This window comes from Phascolarctos cinereus, unplaced genomic scaffold, assembly GCF_003287225.1.
Source record: "Phascolarctos cinereus isolate Bilbo 61053 unplaced genomic scaffold, phaCin_HiC Scaffold_2;HRSCAF=192, whole genome shotgun sequence".
Taxonomy (NCBI): Eukaryota; Metazoa; Chordata; class Mammalia; order Diprotodontia; family Phascolarctidae; genus Phascolarctos; species Phascolarctos cinereus.
The window spans coordinates 265,528,891-265,553,457 of record NW_027555625.1 but is presented as its reverse complement, the minus strand read 5'-3'; the positions used below and the strand labels follow the sequence as shown (position 1 = coordinate 265,553,457).

General features: G+C 39.2%; 2 protein-coding genes across 2 annotated transcripts in view; both read left to right on the top strand.

The window, feature by feature from the left end:
• Positions 1-3,529: 3,529 nt before the first annotated feature.
• Positions 3,530-4,492, top strand: LOC144455891 (uncharacterized). The gene has a single exon (XM_078149992.1). The coding sequence runs from the start codon at positions 4,361-4,363 to the stop codon at positions 4,490-4,492; it is 132 nt and encodes a 43-aa protein (XP_078006118.1). The 5' UTR covers positions 3,530-4,360.
• A 665-nt stretch (positions 4,493-5,157) lies between these two features.
• Positions 5,158-24,567, top strand: part of ABL1 (ABL proto-oncogene 1, non-receptor tyrosine kinase) — a 201,834-nt gene continuing 182,424 nt past the window's right edge. The window contains 1 exon segment of the mRNA XM_020973535.2: positions 5,158-5,294. Coding sequence (XP_020829194.1) covers positions 5,159-5,294 — 136 coding nt within the window. The 5' untranslated portion in view covers position 5,158.

Here is a 24,567-nt window from a genome sequence, read left to right as displayed (position 1 = left end):
AAGGAAGATGAGGGAGCTTGAGTTATGACTCAAAGGCTTCTCCTCTTTTCACTTAAAGCCCATGTTTGGGTTGATGAGAAATGTGGGTTGTTTTTAAAAGAGTGAGCAAAGCTGGTATGTTAAACTTTAGAATTTTCAGTGGATAGGATCTGATTGTACAATATCACATTGTCTTATGTTCTTCTGTAAGTTATATGTCCGAAGAGTTCCTTAGTTCCTCTTGAAGGTAATAATACATATAAAACACAGAATCATGTCCTCATCTATCAACAATATTTTCTAAATGCTAACATTTTGGTTCACATGGATAAACTTCCTACTCACCACTTAAGTGGTAGAGAAGAATAATATGCTAAGCAGCTCTCTGCCACAACAGTCTTGGGGGCCCTGAGCCACAGATGGCTGTGTTGTTAAGAGATCCTCTAGATAGCCCTTAGATGTTATTCAAGACCACTCATGGTGCTGAGGCCCAGAGGGTTGAGGTGAAAAGACCATTGAATTTGGAGCTGGAGGACCTCTGCCACTTCCTGTCTTTGTAAATGTTTCGTAAGTCACTTTTTTCTGGACTGCAGTTTCCTCATCTTTAAGGACGTTGAATGAAATGACCTTTGAAGTCCATTGCCACATTAGATCTATGACCCTACAATTTGTAATGCTAGACTGCAGCAGTCTTAATAGAGTAATATACTTAATGTTTTCTCTTGGCACTTCATAATTGATATCAATCACTGACTTTGCATAGGCTTTAAGGTTTAATAACAACTGAGATAAATAGAGCCTTTTATGAGTTAGAGTTCCCCACAAGGTTATAAAGAATAAACATTTTTTGGGGCAGCTAGATGGCGCAGTGTATAGAGCACCGGCCCTAGAGTCAGGAGGACCTGAGTTCAAATCCTGCCTCAGACACATGATACTCATTAGTTGTATGACCCTGGGCAAGTCACTTAACCCCAATTGCCTCGCAAAAATAAAAAAAAATTGAAACAAACAGAAAGAAAGAATAAACATTCTTAACTCCATTTTAGGTGAAAGGAAACCAAGGCTGACTGTAGTGAGGTGACTTAGCCAAGGTTACACAGTCACAACACTGCAATTTTTATCGAGGTCTTCTGACTACAAGTCCACTTGCTCTTTAGCAACTTAAGGAAACAAGATAGCTGGCAGAACCCGAGGGCAGTGAGTTATTTGATGTGGCTGGTCACACTGCAGAGTTGGTGAGAACTGAAGTTATCCCTTCCACATTGAAGGGGTTAGGGGTGTGGCCGTCCCACAATCTGGAGAATCCTAATAAAATTTTTTGACCCTCTCTTCTTACCAGAGAAGAAGTCTGATTTTTTCCTTTTTCATTTATGGGGTGTTTATAGTGTAGTTTATTGTAAAATTTGGGTTGATATTATATAATACTATACATATATTTTATGCATTCTGAGTTTCTAAATTTTTTCTGTGTCAGTCTGCTGGCCTGTGTTGCCTGCTGCTTCTGCAAAACTCCCCCAGAATTCCTATTTAATTTCTTATGCTGATGGGAGATATATCAAAATCTCGATGGGGAAAGTCATGATGTGGAAGGTATAAGTATGCCTGGAAAAAAATTTGAGTGCTTTTCAGTTGCATTCTTCATCACCCAGAACATACTCTGAACTAAAAGCCTGTCTTTTTGTTTCATAGTCACTGACCATCCTTAAGTTACATGCTATACTTTTGTAAAAAATTAAGATATCCCTAAAAGTTTTGGATTGAACCTTCTGTACTAGCAAAACTAGAAACCCAATTAATTGCCCTTGATACGTTGCAGATTAACTTGTAAATCTGGAGGGAAGTTAAGTAAGTGGTGCAGTAAATTTGAAGTCTTCTGACTTCAGGTCTTCTGACTCAACTCCAAATACCAGATCTCCTATTTATTATCTGTGTGACCTTGAGCAAGTCTTCTAACTTTAGGCCTCAGTTTTCTCATTTATATGAAGGAGGTGGATTAGATACCTAAGTGCCCTTCCAGCTGTAAATCCTGTGATGTGTCCATGTTTAGAGTTGAAGGTTATTCTGCTCCTTCTCCATGCCCCATGGAAAACCCCTTGAGAAACATCACAGAATTTTAGACCTGGAAGGAGCTTTGCAATATGGAAGGGAGCTTAAGAGATCATTTAGATCAACCCACTCATTTTACAAAAAGGGAAACAGGCCGGTGAAAGAAATGACAAATAACCATTTATCAAGGGCCTATGTGCCTAGCACTTACATTCTACTAATGGAAAACAATTCTTACATACATACATATTACATCTATACAAAATAATTACAAAGTTTTTTTTTTTGATGGGAAAGCAAGAACTGGGGAGATCAGGAAAAATCCTGTAAGAAGTAGCACATAAGCTGAGCCTTTCAGAAGGAATTCCAAGAGGTGAAGGAGAGGAAGTAGAGAGCATACTAGATACGGGGTACAACTTGTGCAAAGGCCCAGACAGACCAACCCTCCTATGGATATATTCATGGATACGCCCTTTGAATATACCCACGTAAAGGATGAGCCCCTCGTCCTAAATTGCCTACCACTTCTTTGACCCTTCCGATAGGTACAATGTCATAAAGTAGTTAGGTGACCTTGTTGTCTCAATATCTTCCACAGCTTCTGGCGTGACCTCTTATATACCTGCTCTAATATTTGTTGTATAAACCACCTAACATCTGTGAATAAGGAAGAAAGCAAAATTCCAATACATGCCTGTGTGTTATTTGGTCAACAAACATATTAGATTTCCCAGTTATATTGTTCCTTCCATAGCTCCAATGCTTTAGCTCTTGAGTAGAATGCAACAAAGGCTGGAAAGGAACAAACACAATTATATGGCTAATGGGAGAGGGGTGGCGTACAGGTGTATCCCCTATGTATCTCAGGGAAGAAATCCTATTCCAGTTCTGAGAAAATCCCGTCCGCAGTTTATGTCTCGCTCTAGATCCGCCTGCAAGGGCACCCTCGCTGGGAAGCCTCGTGTCTGCTCTGCAAGGGGCCTGGGAGCCCGCAGAATCCCTGGAGGGAGGGACTGAAGAACCGGTTGGAAGAAGAGTGCACCAAGTCTAAAGAGTGGCCTGGCGGAGGGGAGTAAGTCAATGAAAAACTACAACTCCCAGCGGCCTTCAGGACGGTGCCCAAGGCGATTAGCTAACAACTTCAGTACTAACAGGCTCACTAGCCAATGGAGAAGAAAGCTTTGTCCCCACCTGATTTCTCTGAGACCAATAAAAATAGGAGGGCGTTTCCTTCTTGCTTGAAAGGAAAAAAAGACTAAAAAACCGGGCGGTTTTTAATTATTTCTGTCTAGGCTCATCCAGACAACAGAATTTGGACTGGAAAATACGGCTGACTCATATAACGGAGCTTGTCCCGTAAAAAAACCAAAACAAAAAACCCCTCCCCTCGGGAGTACGCCCCTCCCCATTCTTCTCTCCTCCTCCCACTGCTTCCGCTACGTCCCGTACGTGCTAGCGGCGGGCGGGGCCAGGAGGGGCGGGGCGCGGGAGCCCGGGGCGGGGCTCAGCCTCGTTGTGGAGCGGGTTGTAATCCATCATGGCGGCCGAGGGGGTTGGTGTCTTTGCCTGAGCAGCAGCGCCGGAGCCGGTGGCCGTGTACCCTCAGCTAAGGCGCCCCACCCGGCCCCCGGTCCACGCCCCCGCCGCTGCAGCCCCGCGCCCCAGCTGGGAGGGGGAGAGACAGACAGAGAGAGGCAGAGAGAGGCAGGCAGAAGGGGAAGCAGGTTGGCAGGGAGGGAGCGGGCGGACGCTCGGGAGCTCCGGGGGATGTGACTGACTGACCATTGGCTGGAGTGGGAGACCCGAGGGAGGAAGGACCGCCGGGCCGGGGGCGGCGGGTGTCTCCGGGCCGAGTTTCCTTCTCCTGCACTCAGAGGACTGGGCAGCGCCTCCCCTCCCCCCGCCGGCACCACGGGCATCTCGGTGACTTCCTCCCGACCCCGGCTTTTGGGGTATCGGGGGAGGCGGGACTCTCCAGCAGGGTCGTACCCCGACCCCGGTGCCTGGAGCGCCTCCGCCGATCCCTCCCCCGTGGGAGACGGTAGTGAGCGAGGGAAGCAGCCTCCTTCCGTCCCCTGCTGACCCCTCTGCTCCCCTAGACTCTCCTGTTCCACTCCTTTTCTTCAGAGGTTCCCCAACCCTGCCACTCACTTCTCCTCTTCCTCCTGCCCCCCCCACCTTCCATCCCTTCCCCAAAAGGCTGCCAAGTTTTCCCTTCCGTCCCAGGTCCAGCTTCTCCCCGGTGCCACCCATTCAAACACTCTTCCTTGCTTTCCCTTCCTCCCTCCCTCCCCCCTCCAACCTTGCCAACCTCTAATGCCCTGAGTCTTTTTCTATGTCACCTAAGGCCTTATTAAGTTCTAGACAGCCCCAAACTTTAATGCAAAGGAAAAGTCTGGGTTGGTTCCATAGGCCCTTTAAAAAAGCTGACTTGAAATTGCTGGCAACGCGTTCCTCGAGTGACTGACTGCTAGTGTAAATCTATTTGTGAAGTCTGGGTGACCCCCGCTCAGTTTTCCGGAGAGAAGTAGAAGCCAGATTGGCAGGAAATTTGTCAAAGATGAAGAAACCAAGATAGGGTTTGGGCGACTTCCACAGGAAAAGTTTCAGAGCGGGTATCCAGATCCTTCTGTCAAAGAACATTTCTGATTTTTTCTGATAAGCAGAGACCCAGAAACAGCTACACTTTTGTCTTTGTTTGGAAATCTAAAATGACATTGGCATACCTGACACTTTTAGACTTAAGTAATACTCCATGCAAATACCTTACTCTCAAGAGGGTTGCAAAAATTGCAGTGGGAAAAGTGCATTCCTTGTGAAATTTTTTTAAAATGGCTTCACTTTTGGAAAGAAACTGATTCCTATTCAACAAGTAAAAGACATCTAAATCAATTGACATTTTAGTTGTGTTGAACAAACTGATAAACTGTAGAATTGGAGCTCCTCTTTACCTGAGTGGACTTCGAAGCCTTTTTTACACTCAGTTTTGGGAGAATTCTCTTGTGATTGACTTCAGTAAGTGATTTTTCAGGAGTGTGAATGTGAAACCCAAATACTATTGTCATTCTAAGCTATTGGACCATTCTGGAAGATCTGAAACCCTCTTCTGGAAAGGGTTGTCTATTATTCCTTTATGGGGCAGCAGCCTGGAAAAGTCCTTGGGGACCAGAGAAGGCCAAGTTTGCCTGCCCTGCACTTTATCAAAGGAGCAGGGAAGAAGGAATCATCAAGGCATGGGGGTCCACACTGCAATGTTTTTGTGGAACATGGTAAGTGCTTATTAGTATTGCTCAAATTAATGTTTATCATATAGACTTTGCTAGGATGCTAGAATTAGAGCACAACAGATTTTTCTGATTCAGACTGCACGTTTAAAAATTTAGAAAGCCACTATATATGTATTCCTCTTAGTAGGCTCTTAGACTCACTTTTTACGAGAAAAAGTTTCTTTATGACTTGATGTTATGCAAAATCTCATAGTTTTATTTATTTCCTACCTAGCTCTTCAGATAACTTCCTGTGTCATGTTGGGCAAGTCGTTTCCCCAAAATATGAGTCTCAGTTTCTTTTTGTAAAATGAGAGGATTGGACTAAATGATTGCTAAGGCCTAATTCATTCCTAATAAATCTATGATTCACTGATAATTGAGTACGTATTTTGCACAAATGTCACTTACACAGAGTAGGTGCTTATTAAATGCTGGTTGAATGAACAGACAAATATAAATTCTTTTATATAACATTAGTGCCAATCATTTCCTCTTAATATTTTTCTGGTTTTCAGTGTGTTTGAAATGACATTTATGAAAAGTTGTCATTGGAATTTTTAATGTATTGTTATTTTATTGTCCTACTGTATGTGTGGGCTTATATCTTCTAGTAAGCCTTTTTGGTTAAGTTACAGCAAACAACCAACTTAGACTGATACCTCTCAGCAGGGAACAGTTATTTAACTTGTGAACTCAGGGTTCTGTTCATAGTTCTGTTATGAGGAATAGTATTTGTGAGGTCTTGTGACCTGATATGGCCTATCATTATTAAAATATTTAGTGATGCTTCACCCTGGTCATCAAATTCTTAAAGTGCTCAAGTCATATGCTTGTAAAATTCAAGTGAGGATCCAAGTTACTAAATGGGAATAATAACTTCAATGTACTGAGATTTTTTAAACGGTTAACTGCGCATGACAATTGAAATGTAAGCATGACCCAGATTAATGAAGTTGTTAGTATTTCTGTAGTGGGCATTTAGTCCAAGGAACTTTTTGACCAAGATGTATTCAAGGTGAAGAAAAAGAAATGAAAATTAACTAATCCTGTGAGTACTTTTAAGTTTTTTAGCAGCATGGTATGGTGCAATGAGTGCTGAATTTGTAGTCTGAGGACCTTGCTTCAAATCCCAGCTCTGTTAAAGTCTTGTTAAATTTACTTAAACTCTCTGGGCCGCAGTTCTCATCTGTAATATTAGGGGCTTTGACTAAATGACTTTAGAGGTCCCATTCAGATTCAAATCTATGATCTGTGACCTAGTTAGGTACTTGAATTTTAATTCTTCTTAAGCTTCTTGAAAAAGCCCTGAAATTAAATTAAATTTTAGTCCAGTTTGACAGGCAAATTTGGTGATATTTAAAATAATTGCTCATTATGATTTCTCCTCTCTTTCACTCTCTTTACTTCCTCCTTTTAAAAGTTCATTTTTAAATACACTGGTAACAAGTGATGACTTCTTAGTTGACTAGTCACTTTGTTGTATTACCTTTTCTTTTTTTTAAATAAATTTTTTTTCAATTGACAAAAATCTCCTCTCCCTCTCACCACCTCACCCCCGAGTTGAGAAAGAAAGAAAAATAACTAAAAAAAAACCCCAACTTGACTATACATGTTATAAACATGTATAGTCAAGCAAAACAAATTTCTACATTGGCCATGTCCAAATACACACACACACACACACACACACACACACACACACACACACACGTATATATGTATGTATCAATCTGCACTCTGAATTCATCACCTCTCTATTAGGAGGTAGAGAGCATGTTTCACCATGAGTCCTCTGGAAATCATAGTTGGTTATTCTGTTGGTTAGAGTTCCTAAGTCTTTCATAGTTTTTTGTCTTTACAATATTGTCGTCACTGTTTAAATTGTCTTCATTCTCCCTACTCACTCTGCTTCAGTTCTTGTAAGTCTTCCCAGGTTTCTATGAAATGAGCTCCTTCATTATTTCAAAGAACACAATGGTAACCCATTTTGATCGTGGACTCAATACAGTCCTCCGAGGCTGAGGTGCAACAGAGTGTGGATACATTCTCTGCTGCTTGTGCTAATTTTGGCATAACAGTTAACACCTAGAAAACAGGTTCTCCAGCCAGTACTACACCATCCATCTGTAGAACCACTGGTTACAGCAAATGGAGAAGTTTTGAATGCTGTGGGTAAGTTTACTCACCTTGGCAGTATACTTTCTAGGGATGTACACATAGATGATGAGGTTGACACATGCGTTGCCAGAGCTAGCTCTGTATTTGGAAGGCTCTGAAGAAAAGTGTTGGGGAGAAGAGGTATTAGGCTTCCCACCAAACTGGAGCTCCACAGCGCTGTTGTGTTGCCCTCGTTGTATGCCTGTGAAACTTGGACAGTCTCCCAGTGCCATGCCAGGAAACTGAACAGCTTCTATTTGAATTGTCTTAGGAAGATTCTGAAGATCACCAGGCAGGATAAGGTATTGGACAGTGAGATCCTTTCTTAAGCTGAGCTGCTAAGCATTCAAACTTTACTGTAGAATTGGCTAGCCATGTTGTTTGAATGCCAAACATATGTTTGCCCAAAAGACCGTTTTATGGAGAACTCACACTTGGCAAGTGCTTGTATGAAGGTCAGAAGAAGCGATACAAGGACACCCTCAAGGTCTGTCTGAAGAACTTTGGAATAGATTGTGAGGTGGAGATGCTGTCAAAGGACTGCCTAGCATAGTGTGCTCATATCAAAGAAGATGCTGTGCCCTTTGAAGCAGAATTGCAGTAGTTCAAAAGAAATGTGAGATGTGCAAATTTAGAGACATCTAAATCCCAATGTTCATGTGGACTATTTGTGCTCTACCTGTGGTAGAGCCTTCTGAGCTCATATTGGTCTGATCAGCCACAGTTGGACACACTGTATCTTGACCCCAACATAGTGATGTCATTTTGGTCCTCTTTGAGAATAAAGGACAACAACCAACCAATCATTTATTTTTATTTTTTTTAACGTAATTGAGGTTAAGTGACTTGCCCAGGGTCACACAGCTAGTGTCTGAGGCCAGATTTGAACTCATGATGAGTCTTCTGGATTCCAAGCCTCACACTCTATCTACTGTACCACCTAGATGGCCCCCAACCAATCATTTAATCCCATTTATATATCATAACTTATTTAAATATTCCCCATTTGGTGGGCACCCCCTCAGTGTCTAATTCTTTGCTACTCCAAGAAGTGCTGATCCAAATATTTTTGTACGTCCTTAGAGTTTGTTTTGCTTAGGACTTTTCCCTCTCTTAATTTACCCTCTCTCTCATTCTCCCCTCTCCTGTCTCTCTTTTCCTTCCTCTTTCTCTTTTGAATGAAATGTATTTTGGTACCCAACTGTGTGTGTCAGTTAATAAGTAAGCATTTATTAAGTGCCTGCTCTGTATAAATTCATAAATGTAACACAAGGCACTGTGCTAATTATGGAGGACACAAAGTGTACTTTTCCCTTCTAACAGTTCAGATAAGTGTGAGAATCAAATAGCTGCTGTTCCCTCCATTCCTTCTTCCTTGTTTGTATAGACTTCTCTTGTGCACCCTTTTACTTGTGTGATTATGTGAGATTATTTCCCCCATCCTTCCTCTACCCTTTCTACCATCAGTGTATTCTTCTTCTTTCCTCTTCCCATTCTTCTTTTAAGATCATCAAAACATAGCAGAACAACTTCCAAGTCCTCTAATTAGACTCCCTCTATGGTGCCTGATGATAGGCACCTCCCCTCTCACCCCCCCACACGATTAGAAGGTAAACACTTTATTCCAGGAAGCATCTAGGTGGTGCACTGGATAGAATGCTGAGCCTAGAGTCTTGAAGCTATGAGTTCAAATCTAGCTTGAGACATTTGCTAGTTGTATGACCCTGGTCAAGTCACTTAACCTTAGTTTCCCCAGCTGTAAAACTTCTTGAGCCCCTACCTGGCAGGGTTGTTGTGAGAATCAAATAAGATAATATTTGTGAAGTACTTAGCATAATGTCTGGCACATAGTAGGGGCTTAATAAATCCTTACCTCCTCCTTTCTTTACTTCCCTCCCTGATCGTTGCCTGGTCATGTTCGCCTTTTTGTGTTTCTTTTGATTCTGTTCAGCTTTGGTCTCTTCATCAGGAATGCTAGGAAACCCTCTATTTCATTAGTGGTTAATTTTTCCCCCCCTCTAGGATTATATTCGTTTTTGTGGGGGGAAGTTATCTTGACTACAGGCCTATGTACTTTACCTTCTGTAATATATTCTGAGCTCTCTGCCCTTTTTTAGTGGTGGCTGCTAAATCGTGTTTGATTCTTACTGTGGCTCTTCAATATCATACTTGAATTCTTTCTAGCTGCTTGCAGTATTTTTACTTTGACCTGGAAGGTTTGGATTTTGGTTGGCTATAATATATCTGGGAGTTTTTGTTTTGGGCTTTCCTAAGGTAAACAGTAGATTCTTTCTGTTTCCATTTTGCCATTTGGTTCCAAGAGATTTGGGCAGTTTTCTTTTATGACTTCTTCAAGTATGATGTTTAGACTCTTTTTCTTGGTCATCATGGCTTTCAAGTAGTCTGCTGATCTTTAAATTAGCTTTACTCAATCTGTGTTTTCCAGGTCAGTTTTTGATATGAGATACCTTGCATTTTCTTTTTGTTTTTCAGTCTTTTTAATTTGTTTAAATATTTCTTGTCTCATGGCATTATTATTTTCTATTTGGTACATTCTAACTTTTAGGACGTTTGTTGCTTGGATAGTGTTTTTTACCTTTTGTGCCAAACCATTAATTCTCTTTCCAATTCTTTCTTCCATACTTATTATTTCTTTTTCATTTTTTTCTTTAGTGTTCTCATTTCATGTATAAACATTTTTTTAACCCATTTCATCTCTTTCAGGAATCCTAGTTAAACTTGTGCTCAGGTGTGCGTTCTTTTGAGGCTTTACTTGTAAATATTCTGGAGATATTGTTTTCTTCTGGGTTTGTTTCTTTGAGTGTCCCAGTTACCGTGATAGTTTTTTTTTTTAAATGATAGTATTCTTTTTGGTTTTTTGTTCATTCTTTCAGCCTACTTCTTGACTTTTTTGGGTAGTATTAGGCATTGTGTTATTCCAGTATCTCAGGGACAGCTTAGGTTGAGCATCTGTAAGTTTTCAGTGTTTCCAAAATATTCTTATCCAGGGCAAAGTCTAATTTCTGCCATCTGGTTGAGCTTTGCAAGTTCTTGACCTGGGTTTAAGTCTTTGCAATAGACTTGTAGACTAGCTCTGGTAGTTCCAGTATATTCCTGCTAGACTCAGCCACTACTAGCCAGCTGGAAAGCTCTACTTCACAGTGACAGAACTGCAGGATACTACCCTTAGGCACCAGTCCCATCCTAAGTCAGCCCTGGATTTGTGACCTTAGTGTGAACTTCATAGTGAGTGATAGAGTTGCCAGTTGGCATCTCTTCCTGTACTGTGCACAGGTTTGGACCCCTCTTTGCTGTATTTGGAATGTCTTCTTGCCCTGGTGCACAGACTCTTCCTGTGATGGAATGCTCTGTGGTGCAGTTCCTGGCTAGACGCTGTCCTCAGTGTTCAACAGACCTCTCTGTCTCCCTATGCAAACTTGGGCTGAAAAAATGACTCATGATTTTTTTCTTAGATTTCCTGATCAGGATTTGGTCAAGTGCTGTTTTCTAGATCTGTTTGGAGGTGTTGAGGGTAGCAGAGCTTCACTATATCTTCCTGCTGTTCTGCCATGTTGGCTCTCTAGCACTTTTTCTTTAATACTGTTATTTGTTGACCACAGTATATTTTCTTTGGGTTGTAGTACAGTATTTTTCTTTTATATTTTTTTTTCCTGTGATCTTTTAAATGCTATTGTATGATAGCATAGTCTGGAGTTAGACATCAGCATACTGAAAACTATTTTAGTATTAGACCAGCTTGAATCTAGGAACCAGAAATAGATTAATGATCATAAAGCAATACTAACAGAAATGGTTAGAGGACAGCATTTTTTAGGATGATTTGGGGTTACTAGGGTAAGTAAAATTTACAAGGACAAGTAAGAATCATATTATCTTTTTGTTCCATATGTGTGCCAGAGAATTCAGCATCTTAACAGTTTTGAAAGCGTTAGTAAGAATAGTATTTTGATAGTAGACATAAAAGAATTCATTCTTATTTTCACTTTTAAAATCTCTTTTGGTAAGTGCTTCCTTTACATGTTTAAAGTGGTATTCAGAAGTTTATTAAGTCAGGATTTGACATTTCTTGTTTTATAAAATTGAGGTTTTTTAGGGGCAGTGGTTTAAAAAACTATAATTCAAGTTTTGTATGAAAGAAATCATGCATCTTTAAGCTCTAATGTGTCTTCTGGATTTGGGGGAATGATTGTATAGTGTAAAGAGTGCTGGATTTGGAATTGGAAAATATGGTTTTAAATTCCAGCTCTGCTCCTTATTACTTGTGACGTCGGACAAGTCTTGTTAACTTCTCCTGGGCCTCTGTTTCCTTATCTGTAAAAGCAGTGTATTGGATTAGATAACCCCTGTGGTCTCTTTCACTTGTAAAGCTATAAGCCTGTGATCCTATGACAAGAACTTATTAAGCAATTGCTGTGTGCCAGGCACTGGGCTTGGTACTGAAAATGCAAGTACGAAGAGTGATATCATCATTGTTCTTAAGGAGCTTATGTTTGAATGGAAGAATCAACAAGTACATATGTAATCATTTGCAGAATAGATGAAAAAAAAAGGATAAATAAGGTAGCTTGGTAAGGAGGATGCTAATAGTTGGGTGAGCAGGGTGTTCTGTAGAAGTTGGTGCCTGAGTTGAGTCTTGTTTTTTTGTTTGTTTGTTTTAGGCAGTTGGGGTTAGGCGACTTGCCCAGGGTCACACAGCTAGTAAGTGTTGAGTGTTTGGTCTGAGGCTACATTTGAACTCAGGTCCTCCTGACTTCAGGGCCAGTGCTCTATCCACTGTGCCATCTAGCTGCCCCCCCGAGCTGAGGCTTGAAAGGGGAAAGATTCTTTGAGGTAAGAGCGATGAGGGAGTACATTCTAGGCATAAACAGTGGCTGGAGAGTGCCATGTGATGTGTGGGAGAGGAAACACAGAAGAAGAGAGAGAGAGAGAGAGAGAGAGAGAGAGAGAGAGAGAGAGAGAGAGAGAGAGACAGAGAGAGAGAGAGAGACAGAGAGAGAGAGAGAGACAGAGAGAGAAAGAGAGGGTAAAGGAAGAGAGAGAGAGAGAGGAAAGAGAGGTCATTTTGGTTGAATTGAAGAATGAAGAAGGGGAAATAATCCATAGTGAGGCAGGAAAGACACGTTGAGGCCAGGTTCTTAAGGTCTTTAAAAGCTGTTCTAAGGTAAGCTAATAGTTTATATTTTATTCCAGAGGCAATAGGGAGCGAATGGAGTTTATTGAGATGAGGAGGGTGACAAGATAAGATCTCCCTTTAAGATCTGGTAGCTCTGTGGAGGATGGACTGGAGTGGGCCAATTGGAAGGCATAGAGGCCAGTTGGGAGGGTTTTGCATTGTGATACACGATGTGATGGGAACCTGAGCTAAGGTGGTTTGTGTAATTAGACAAAAGGAGTCATATATAAGAGAGGCTGTGAAGGTAGAAACAGTTTGATTTGGCAACTGACTGGATATGGGTTGAAAGAGTGATAGTTGGGGATGACACCAAGGTTATGGACCAGGCCGACTGGAAGGATGGTGGTATCCTTGAGAGAAATAGGGATGTTCAGAAGAAGATGGGTTTTGGAAGAAAATGAGTTCTTTTTTAGATATGTTGAATATGAGATGTTTCTAGGACATCCTGTTTGGATAAATATACAGTAGACAGTGGGTAATGTGGGCCTGAAGCTCAGGGGAATTATTGTAGTTAGGTATATAAATATAGAAATTATCTGTAGAGAGGTGATAAGGTCATCAAAGGAGAGTGTAGAGAGAGAAGGGAAGACCCAAATCAGAGCCTTTGGGGATATGGATCATGAACCAGCCAAGGAGACTGAGGAGTGGTCAGGAAGGTAAGAGGAGATGAAGAGAATAGTAACAGAAAAATCAAGAGAGGAAAGAATATTCAGGAGGAGAGGGTGGTCCACAGTCACATGCAGGAGAGGTCAAGAAGAATGAGCACTGAGGAAAGACCATCAGATTTGGCCACAGAAGGCTCACTGGTAACTTGGAGAGCAGTTTCAGTTGAGGTCAGAAGCCAGATTACAAGTCAAACCAAGTCAACAAGCAATTATTAAGCCCCTATTATGAGCCAGGCGCATTATTATGTACTGAGTACTGGGGAGAAAAGAAAGGCAAAAAACAGTACCTGACATCAGGGAGTGCACAGTTTAATGGGTTAAACAATGTGTAAACTAGATATATACAGAATAAACTGGAGATGATCTTAGAAAGGAGGCACAAGCAGCAAAGGGTTGAGGAGTGAGAGGAGAGAAAGTAGAGGCAATTAATAGAGACAGCTTTTGTGTTTGAAAATTTTATCCCATAACATTTTTTCCCCAATCCTAATGAAATTGTCAGTGTAATACATCTCTTCTCATTTTATTTTATTTTTTTAATATAAATTTGTTTATTTTTAGTTTTCAACATTCACTTCCACAAGTTTTTGAGTTCCAAATTTTCACCCCATCTCCCCTCTCCCCCCACCCCAAGATGTCATGCATTCTGAATATTCCTTCCCCTAGTCTGTCCTCTCTTCTATCTCTCTCCCCTTCTCTTATCCCCTTCCCCTTCTATTTTCCTGTAGGGCAGGACAGACTTCTGTACCCCATTTCCTATATTTCTTATTTCCCAGTAGCATGTGAAAACATTTTTTTAAAACATATGTTTTTAAAACTTTAGGTTTCAAATTTTCTCTCTTCCTCCCTCCCCATCCACCCTCATTGAAAAGGCAAGCAACTCAGTATAGGTTGTACATGTGTAGTTATGCAAAACACGTCCATAGTAGACATGTTGTAAAAAACTAACTCTATTTCCCTTAATCCTATCCTGCCCTTCCATTTATTCTATTATTTCTTTTGACCCTGTCTCTCCTCAGAAGTATTTACTTCTGATTACTCCCTTTCCCAATCTGCCCTCCTCTCTATCATCCCCCTGTTCTCTTGTCCCCTTCATGCCCTATTTTCCTGTAGGGTAAGACAGATTTCCATACCCAATTGAATGTGTATGTTATTTCCTCCTTAAGCCAAATCCTATGAGAATAAGATTCACTCATTCCCTCTCACCTTCCCCCCGTTTCCCTTCCACTGTGAGAGACTTTTCTTTTCTGTTTTTTTTGTGAGATAATTTACCCCATTCTACCTCTCCCTTTCTTCTTCTCTGAGTATAATCCTCTCTCATTCCTTAATTTTATTCTCCAGATATGACCCCTTAATCTTCAGCTCACTCTGTGCCCTCTATCTTATCTATCTACATATACATACATATAATTTTTTTCCTCCAACTACCCTGATACTGACAGAGGTCTCATGAGTTACAAATATCATCTTTCCATGCAGGAATGTAAACAGTTTAATCTTAATAAGTCTCTTATGATTTCTCTTTCCTGTTTACCTCTTTATGTTCCACTTGAGTCCTGTATTTGAAAGTCAAATTTTCTATTCAGCTCTGGTCTTTTCATCAAGACTGCTTGAAAGTCCTCTATTTCACTGAATGACCATTTTTTCCCCTGAAGGATTATACTCAGTTTTGCTGGGTAGGTGATTCTTGGTTGTAATCCTGTCTCCTTTGCCCTCCGGAATATTATATTCCATGCCCTGCGGTCCTTTAATGTAGAAGCTGCTAAATCTTGAATACATCTCTAATCAAAACATATATCTTTTATTTCAACTTAAGCAAAATCAATGACTATATTTCTGACTTAACTGAAAATGGTTTTAATACTGGATGTGTCACAGATATCTCAAACTACACATGTCCAAAATAGAATTCATCATCTTTTCACAAAACCTAACCTTCTTCCAAGACTCGTCCACTTTTGTCCAGGCCATCATCATTCTTCTTGTCACCCGTTTTGCATCCTTGGTATCATCCTTAACTTTTCACTTCCAATATTTAGTCAATTGCCAAATCTTTTTTCTGTTTCTATAGTATCTGTTGCATCTATTCCCTTCTCCTTTAAAAATTAAAAAAAAATTGTCAAGCATTTATTTTTTTCTCCCTCCCTATCCCCCCCACCCCCAAAAAAGAAAAAAAGGCCTTGCAGTGAATAAGCATAGTAAAGCAAAACAAAGTTCCACATTGGCCATGTCCAAAAATGTTTGTCTTATTCCACATATTAGTGCATCATCTTCTTGTCAGGAGTTGGGGGGTAGATAACATTCTTTCATCATTGATCCTCTGGAATTGTGGTTGATCATTGTGTTAATTAGAGTTCTTAAGTCTTTCAGAATTGTTCATTTTTACTATTTATGGTAGCTTAATGCCTGTAGTCCTTGTTGTGGGTGAGGCCGAGGCTGGTGGATTTCTTGAATTTGGTTTCTGAGCTGCAATAGGACAAAAGCTGATGAGATGTCCACAGTAAGTTTGGCACCAACATAGTGAGCACCCAGAAGTAGATTGCCACCAGATTGCCTAAGGAGAGGTGAACTGACCCTGGTTAGAAAAATGGCAGTTTGAAATTTTCCTGCTAAGCAGTATTGGGATTGGGTCCCTTTGTGCCTGCTACATTTCCATCCTGGGTGAGATAGAGAGACCTAGTCTTTCCTCCCTACTCCCCACAAAAAACTGGCTTGTTTTTGCAATTTTGATATAGTATTAATTGATAATTGATTCAGCTCATTTTGCATCAGTTCATATAAATCTTCCCTGGTTTCTCTGAAACCATCTCATTCTTTATTCCTTAGTCTATAATAGTTTTTCATTACATTCATGTACCGTAATTTGTTCAGCCATTCTGCAGTTGATGGACATACCACTTAGTTTCTAGTTTTTTGCCACTATGAAAAGAGCTGCTATAAATATTTTTTTGTATGTAGAATCCTTTTCCTTTTTCTTTGATCTCTTTGGGGTGTAAACCCCAGTAATAGTATGATTAGATCAAAGGATATGTAGTTGAGTAACTTTTTGGTCATAGTTCCAAATTGCTTTCCATAATGGCTGTACCAATTCCCAGCTCTACCAGTAGTGTATCAGTTTGCCCTTTTTCTTGTAGCCCTTTCAGCATTTGTAATTTTCCTTTTTTTGTCAACTTTGCAAATCTTATGTTTGTGAAAGTTGCTTTAACTTGCATTTCTCTAATCATTAGTGATTTATAGCAGTGATGTCAAACTCAAATAGAAACTAAACTTCAAATAAGAATCTTTGTGGGTAGAATTTTGACTTAGAAAACCATACATTAACATTATCTGTGTTCTATTGTATTTTTACTTTGTTAAATATTTTCCAATTACATTTTGGTTTGGTTCTAGCTGTATTTAGAGGCTAGACTGGGATGGGGAACCTGCAGCCTTAAGGCCACATGTGGCCTTCTAAATCCTTAAGTGTGGCCTTTTGACTGAATCCAAATTTTACAGAATAATTTTATTTACTTATTATTTATTTATTTACACTATTTATTTATTTATTCATTCATTCATTTATTTATTTATTAATCTTAAGGCTACTGCAGGTTTCCCATCCCTGAGCTAGACCTGTTTGACACTTCTGATTTAGAGCATTTTTTCATACGACTTTAGAAAGTTTAGAATTCTTCCTCTGAAAACTGCCTGTTCATATCCTTTGACTATGTGAATTGGCAGATGGTACTGATTCTTAACAAAAGTGAATCAGGACCATATGCATTTTGGAGATAAAACCTTTATCAGAGAAGCTTGCAACAAAGATTTTTTCCACAGTTAACTTTCCCTTCCAATCTTAGCTATATTGGATTTGTTTGTGCAAAAACTTTTAATTGTATGTAATCAAAATTGTCTATTTTATCTTCTCATATTCTCTTTACCCCACGTTACTCCCTCCCATGTATTCTGTGATCCATTGACACTGGTCTCTTTGTTGTTCTTTACTCAAGGTACTTTTATTTCCTGACTTCACTTTTAGTGGCTGCCCCCCAGGCCTAAAACTCTCTCCACCTCATGGCTTCCCTAGTTTTCCTCAAGTCCTACCTTCCTCAAGAAGCCTTTCCTTCTCCTTAATGTTAGTGCCTTCTGTGACATCATCTCAATTTATCGTGAATATATCTTACTTGTTTGCATGTTGTCTCCCCCATTTGACTGTGAGGTCCTTGAAAGCAGACACTGTTTTTTGCCTTTTTTGTAAACGTGGTACACTTTTGAGTGCTCTTTATGTATTAGTTATTTTAAACTCCAGTGGCTCCCTATTACCTTGAGAATAAAACATTAATGTCTCTATTTGATGTTTAGACCCCTTCACAACCTCGCCTCAACCTATGTTTCCATCTTCTTCATATGTGCTTTCCTTCTTGTACATTATAGACCTGCCCAGTCTGACTTTCTACTTTCCGTCGTACAGAGCACTCTAGACTGTCTCTGTACCTCTACACTGCTTGTTTTCCATATCTTTGAAATTTTCCCTCACCTCTGCCACTTAGAATTCCTCATTTCTTTCAAGGTTCAGCTTAAGTCCCACCTTCTGTATGAAGCCTTTTCTGACCTCTACAGCCTTCCTCCTAAATTGGCTTGAATCTCTTTTATATATGTCTATATATAAGCTTCATGTGGGCAAGGATTTCCATTTTTGCCTTTGGAACCCCAGTGCTTAGCACAGTGCCTGCTTGGCACAGAGTTATTAATATTAACTTATTAGTAAAAGTCTATTTTGCTTAATAAATGTGCTTATTGATTGATAGGATATTGACAGCTGATAGTTAAAAAAAATCTTTGACCTTAGAAATGAAACTTTAGTTAAAGTAAATGTCCTGGGAACGGTAAACGAGAAATCACTGTCCTTTTTATAAATCATTGTTAAGTGATAACACCATTTTGTATAGGGAATTGATAAAGACAGCTTGGTGTAGTGGAAAGAACACATACTAATGTAAATCTGAGTAAGTCAGCTTTCTAGTATAGTGGAAAGAGCTCTAGATTTTGAATTGGATGACCTAGATTGAATCCTAGCTCTACTGGGATTCTTTTTTAACTTTTGGTAAAGTCACTTAACCTTTCCGAGACTCAATTTCTTACCTGTAAAAGGAAGGACATTGGACTGTTTGATTTCTAAGGTCCTTTCCAACTGCAAGTTCTGTGATCTATGAATCTTTCTGAGCCTTCGAACATTGATGTAAACATCTAACAATATATGTGAAAATGCTTTTTAAGTGTTCTAGGAAGGGACATTATTAAAACTTTAGGTGCTCAATTTGATTTGCCTCAAAATTTAAAAAAAGTATAGAAATGTATCTTTGGATATTTACTTATACATAGTGTTGTCATTCTTTTTTGTTTTAAAAAAAAGTATCACTTTTGTTCCAAAAAAATTTGTATAGTGTCAGATTTCTTTAGACCTAATTCTAAAGTATGTGTCTGCAGTGTAAAAGAAGACAAAAGTTTTTTTTGAGAAGTAGTTCTCAGACTTTTTGGTCTTAAGACCCCTTTATACCCTTAAAAATTATTGAAGACTGATGAGCTTTTGTTTATGTGGGTTATATCCAGCCAAATGCTGGTAAATATTTAACAACCAACTCTGTACTTCCCCGCCAGGTGCTCCCTACCCCTTTTTGCAGGACACACTTTTAAATTTAATGTGCATTAACATTTATCACCACTTTCTTAGGCCTAGACAATTAACAAAATAATAAATCAAGGCTAGATTTGTAGCCTGAAAATGTAACTATTGGCTCTCGAAAGCTGATTTGAGCTGGCTCCATCACATACCCTAATTATATCTAACAATATTTATCATGTTCAAAATAAAACAGAAAATTTAAAAATATTTATTCATTAAAAATTACAGTAATAAGAATATTACATGTTAACATAAATAACATTTTAATGAAAAATAACTACCTTCCAAAAAAATTTAGCAAGAAGAGTGGTATTATTTTATATATTTTTGCAAATCTCTTTAATATCTGGCTTAATAGAAGATAGCTAGATTCTCATATTTGCTTCTGCATTCAATCTCTTGCCATATGTTGTTTTGGTTGAATTATAGGAAGAAAATCCTGTCTCCCACAGATATCTGATTGGAAAAGGGAAGAATATTTTAATAGGCAAATACTGTGTTAGTAGTATTATGAAAATAGTTTGATTTTTGGGGACTCCTGAAACGGTTGTGGGGACCCGCAGAGATCTGTGGACTATTCTTGGAGAACTGCTGTTACAGAGGGAAGACCAGATAAGGATGATGGAGAAGAACTTATCATAAAGAAAATTTGACTTAGATTAAGCAAAGCATCCCATCTATGGAAAATGAATGAAATTTAAGAAGTCGTAAAATTAGTTCTCCAGTGGGTAATGCTTTTTAATAAAAGGAAGAGCTCCAGGAAGCTCCAGCTTCCTTTAATAAAAGGAAGAGCTTTATTTTCCTCTATTGTTCATTACTCTTCAGACAGGTCGTTCTCTTCCCTCCCCTACCATTACATAACATTTATACTTGCTTTTGCTTTCTTCACGTTGTTCATCTTGTCAGGAATGTTCTCTTCCCCTTGCTTTCTGAGTCCAGGCCCTACTTACCTTTTAAGGATCAAGTTTTACCTCTTCTACAAAGCTGTCCCTGATTATTCTATTCCTATCTAAAGTACCTTTGCTTTGAGTCCTTTAGGCACTTATCTATGTACCTAAATTTAGCACTAAATTATATCCTGACTTGTGTTCACTTTTATTTCAAAGAGGTTGTCTCTTCAAATAAGATATGTTTCTGGAGTGCAGGTGCTACTGCTAGAGTATGCTTTATATATACTACCTTATCTTCTCTGGGTCCTAGTCAAGTACCAAATACATAGTAAGCCCTCAGTGAGTACTTGGTATTCTTTAGATCTTTCTCTAATTTTCTGTGCCTTTTGGCTCTATTGAGTATTTCCTTTTTCTTTTTATCTAGTCTCATGAATTTCTTTTCTCTTTCTAATTGGGCACAGGTCTGTAATGTATGAAAAGCAGAAGAGAAGGAAACTGATGGAATCTTCTAAATTGCCTTTTTATTTACTGCCTTGTTCTATTTGGGATGCCAAAATAGGGACTTGACCAAGGAAACAAAACACTGCATTACTCTCAGAATAAAATGATCACGTGTAGCTGGCTGGTAGCACACTGTGACCATGCTTTGAGGTTGCCTAGGTCAGTGGACTGAAGGCTTGGTCAGATATTTACTGAGCATTATGCCACTTGCTGGGCCTGAATATAGAGAAATATAAAATCTATTCCTTTCCCCCCAGGAGCTCATCTTCTAGTTAGGAAGACAATATATTATAGACAATAAAGGTAACCTCTAATATAGGACAGTATATGATGTGTGGGAAAAGTGAAAAGAACATTGCATTTGGGAGGCTGCATGATACCATAGAAAAAGTGCTGGATTTGGAGGTTGAGGTCTTGTTTTCAAAGTGTGCCTCTACCACTTAATACCTGTGTGACTTTAGGCATGCCATTTGATCTCTCCAGGTCTTGCTTTCCTCCTGGGATCAGAAGACCTCTGAGGTCCTTTCCTATTGTAAATCTATGATGCTATGTTCTTATGATTTGGAGTTAGATGACCAGTATTTGGATCTAAGCCTTACTTCCTGTCTGATGTTGGGGGAAAAAGTTGAGAGGTACCATAACGTAATGGATAAGAGTGTAGGACTTGACCTCAGGTTTTCCTTAAAGTTTTCTGCCTTTGACACTTGCTAGTTGTGTGATTATGAGCAAGTTACTTAACTGTTTTAGTCTCAGTTCCCTTATTCTTGAGGCAGCTAATAGTACAGTAGATAGGACTGTGGGCCTGTATTTAGGAACACCTGAGTTCAAATCCTACCTTAGTCACTTACTAGCTCTATGACCCTGGGCAAGTCACTTTTTTGGGGGGGGGGCTTTTTTTTTTTTGGTGAGGCAATCAAGGTTAAGTGACTTGTCCAGGGTCACACAATGTCCGGTGTCTGAGGCTGGATTTAAACTCAGGTCCTCCTGACTCCAAGGCCAGAGCTCTATCTACTGCGCCACCTAGCTTTCCCTGGGTAAGTCACTTAAGCTCAGTTTGCATCAGTTTCCTCAACTTTAAAGTGGGGATAATAACAGCACCTACCTTGCAGGGTCGTTGTGAAGATCAAATGAGGTAATATTTGTAAAAGTGCTTAGCAGCAGTGCCAGCACATAGGTGCTATATAAATGCTTATTTGCTTCCTTTCTTCCTTATCTCTAAAATGAGGATAATACCGATAGTACCTGACTCATAGGTTTGTTATAAGGCTTGAATGAAATAATCTATGTAAAATGCTTTGCAAACTATGAAGTACCGTGTAAATGTCCATAATTATTATTATTATCTAAGAAGGTCATTTATCCTCTCAGGTCCTCAGTTTCTCATCAGTGGAATGAAAGGATTGGACTACATGAGCTCTAAAGTCTCTTCTAACTCCCAGTTTTATGATCTTATCAGTGGTATAGAAAATCAAAGGCATGAAGAGGTCAAAGGGGAGGGAAAGGACTGCCATAGGTAGTCAGGGAAAGTGTCATGGAGGAAGAGGTCCAGAAGGGTTTTAGGATTTATGAGGTGGAGAGGCAAGTCGAGGGTATCCCAAGTATGTTTGGGGAATGATTTTATCAAAGAGCTGTGGACAGGAATGAACAAGACCTGTAAGGTAACAGTGAGCAGACCAGTTTGTTTTATGATCTACTAATGCTCCTTTGAAGTTGTTGCTAGTGTTAGATTGTTTGAATTTAAGGTGTTCAATATCTTGTTAGTGCGGATAGGGATAGGAACTGTACATTGTAATTTTATTGGTAAAAGAAACTTCTGGACGAGGAAAGTCCTACCAATGAAGACTAGTACCTTCTCTACACCTCATAGTTTTAAAGAGTTGTCTGGAGCAGAGGTGTCAAGTTGAGGCATTCAGAACTCCTGAGTGAGGTTGAATCAGATTAAAGTATAACTAGGAAATGTTTTAACAAAACAGATACAAATATAATATAACGTTCAGTCGTTTTCCATCTTGTCTGACTCTTTGTGACCCCATTTGGACTTTTCTTGGCAGAGATACTGGAGTGGTTTGCCATTTCCTTCTCAAGCTCATTTTATAGATGAGGAAACTGAGGCAAACAGGGTTAAGTGACTGCTTAGGGTCACACAGCAAGTAAGTGTCTGAGGCTGGGAAGTTAAATTGATTTGCTCAGAGTCACATAGCTAGTATGTCTGAAGTAGGACTTGAATCCAGGTCTTCCTGGTTTTTTAAAGCCGGATCTTTAGACAGCAAGCCATATTGCCCCTTACTTTGTTAGCAAAGAGCATTTATTTATTTTTAATATGATGCACAATTTTAAAAACTGACAAATGTAAGTTTATCCTATGAATTTTATAAATAAGGTATGTCATAGAAATAAATCTGTGATGGTTATTCTGCTTTTTTTCTTACACAACAATAATTTTCCAGTACTACTCCCCTGATTTAGAACTCTCCCTTATAACAAAGAAAAATAGGCAAAATCAACTGACACAGCAACTCCATAGAACAATGTCTTTAACTGTAGTCTACTCCTTTTGTCCTGAGAGGAGGGAAGTAGTCCTTTGGAACCAAGTTTAGTCATTGCATTTAGTCTGAATTCTGATTTCTTTTTTGAAATTTACATTATTGTGTTGATACATATTGTCTTCCTGGTTCTGCTTTTTTTTTTTTTGCTCTGCATCATTTCCTATGCATTTTTCTCTTCTTTTTTGGATTCCTCCTTATTGCATTGTTTTCTTTAGTGTCCTAATATTCTATCACATTCATATACCACAGTTTGCCTAATCATTCCCTAATCAGTGCACCACCTTTTAATTACCCTTTTCTGGCTATTACAAAAAGTGCTGCTTTTTTGACTGTGTCTATATATATGAGACATTTCTTTGTGTCATGGACTTCCCTGGTATGGATGCTGGGCCAAAGGGTCAGAATAGTTTAGTGGCTTATCTGTCATAATTGCAAATTGTTTGGTAGAACAGTTGGACCAATTCACAGCCTTACCAGCAGTGTATTATTGTGCCTGTCTTCTCACAGCCCCTGCCACGTAGACTCTGTCTTTTATCATCTTTACTAATTTGATGAGTTTGAAATGGAACTTCAGAGTTGTCTTAATTTGTGTATCTCTTAATAATATTTTTCATATGGTTGTTATAGCTTTGATTTTCTTCTTTTGAAAACTGTTGATATCATTTGACCACTTTTCTAGTTAGAAATAGCTCTTGGCCTTATTTGCATTTATTATTAGTCTTGGATATCAACTTTTTATCAGACATTTCTTGCAAAGCTTATTTTCCCCACTTGGTAGCTTCTTTTATTCTAGTTGCCTTGTTTTGTTACTTTAAAAATTGTGGATCCAATCCACCAAGAACTTATTAAATAGCTTTGTGCAAGGCATTGTGCTAGGCTTGGGGACACAAAGACAAAAGGAGATGTAGTCCCTGCCCTCAGAGAGTTTACATTCTACAGTGATGGTATACCATATATGCAAATAAGTGTGAGATAAAATTAAAACGGTTTTGCTGTTTGTGAGCCTTCCTGTCCCTTGTTTGGTTATGAATTCTACCCTCTGCCTGTAGTTGTGAAAGATCCATTTTTTGTTCTCTAATTTTTAAATATATGATCTTTTTACATCTAGGTAATTTTGTATTTAGGTTACTTATTGACTTGGAATTTGTTGTGTAAGATGGTATAAGATATAGTTGAATTTTATTTTTTGCTAAACTGTTTTCTAGTTTTTCCTGAAGATCTTACAAAACAGGGAGCCCTTGCCCCAGTAGTTTGGTTTTTTGGGGCTATTGAACACTGAGCTATTGTGTCCATCTTCTTCTAGATCTTGTTTGTCTGGTCTGTTCCACTGATCTACCTTTCTATTTTTTGACCAGTTAACCAGTAGCAAGTAGTTTTGATGATTACTGTTTTCATAATAGTTTCAGTGCCCCTTTCATTCCTATTTTTTTTTAAAGGCAGTTAAGGTTAAGTGACTTGCCCAGAGTCACACAGCTAATGAGTGTCAAGTGTTTGGTCCGAGGCCAAATTTGAACTCAGGTCCTCCTGACTTCAGGGCCAGTGCTCTTGATCCACTGCGCCACTTAGCTGCCCCCTTTTTTTTTCATCTACTTTTAAATCCTTGGTCTTTTGTGGTCCAAATGAATTTTGAATGCCCTAAAGTAACTTCTTAGTAAAATAAT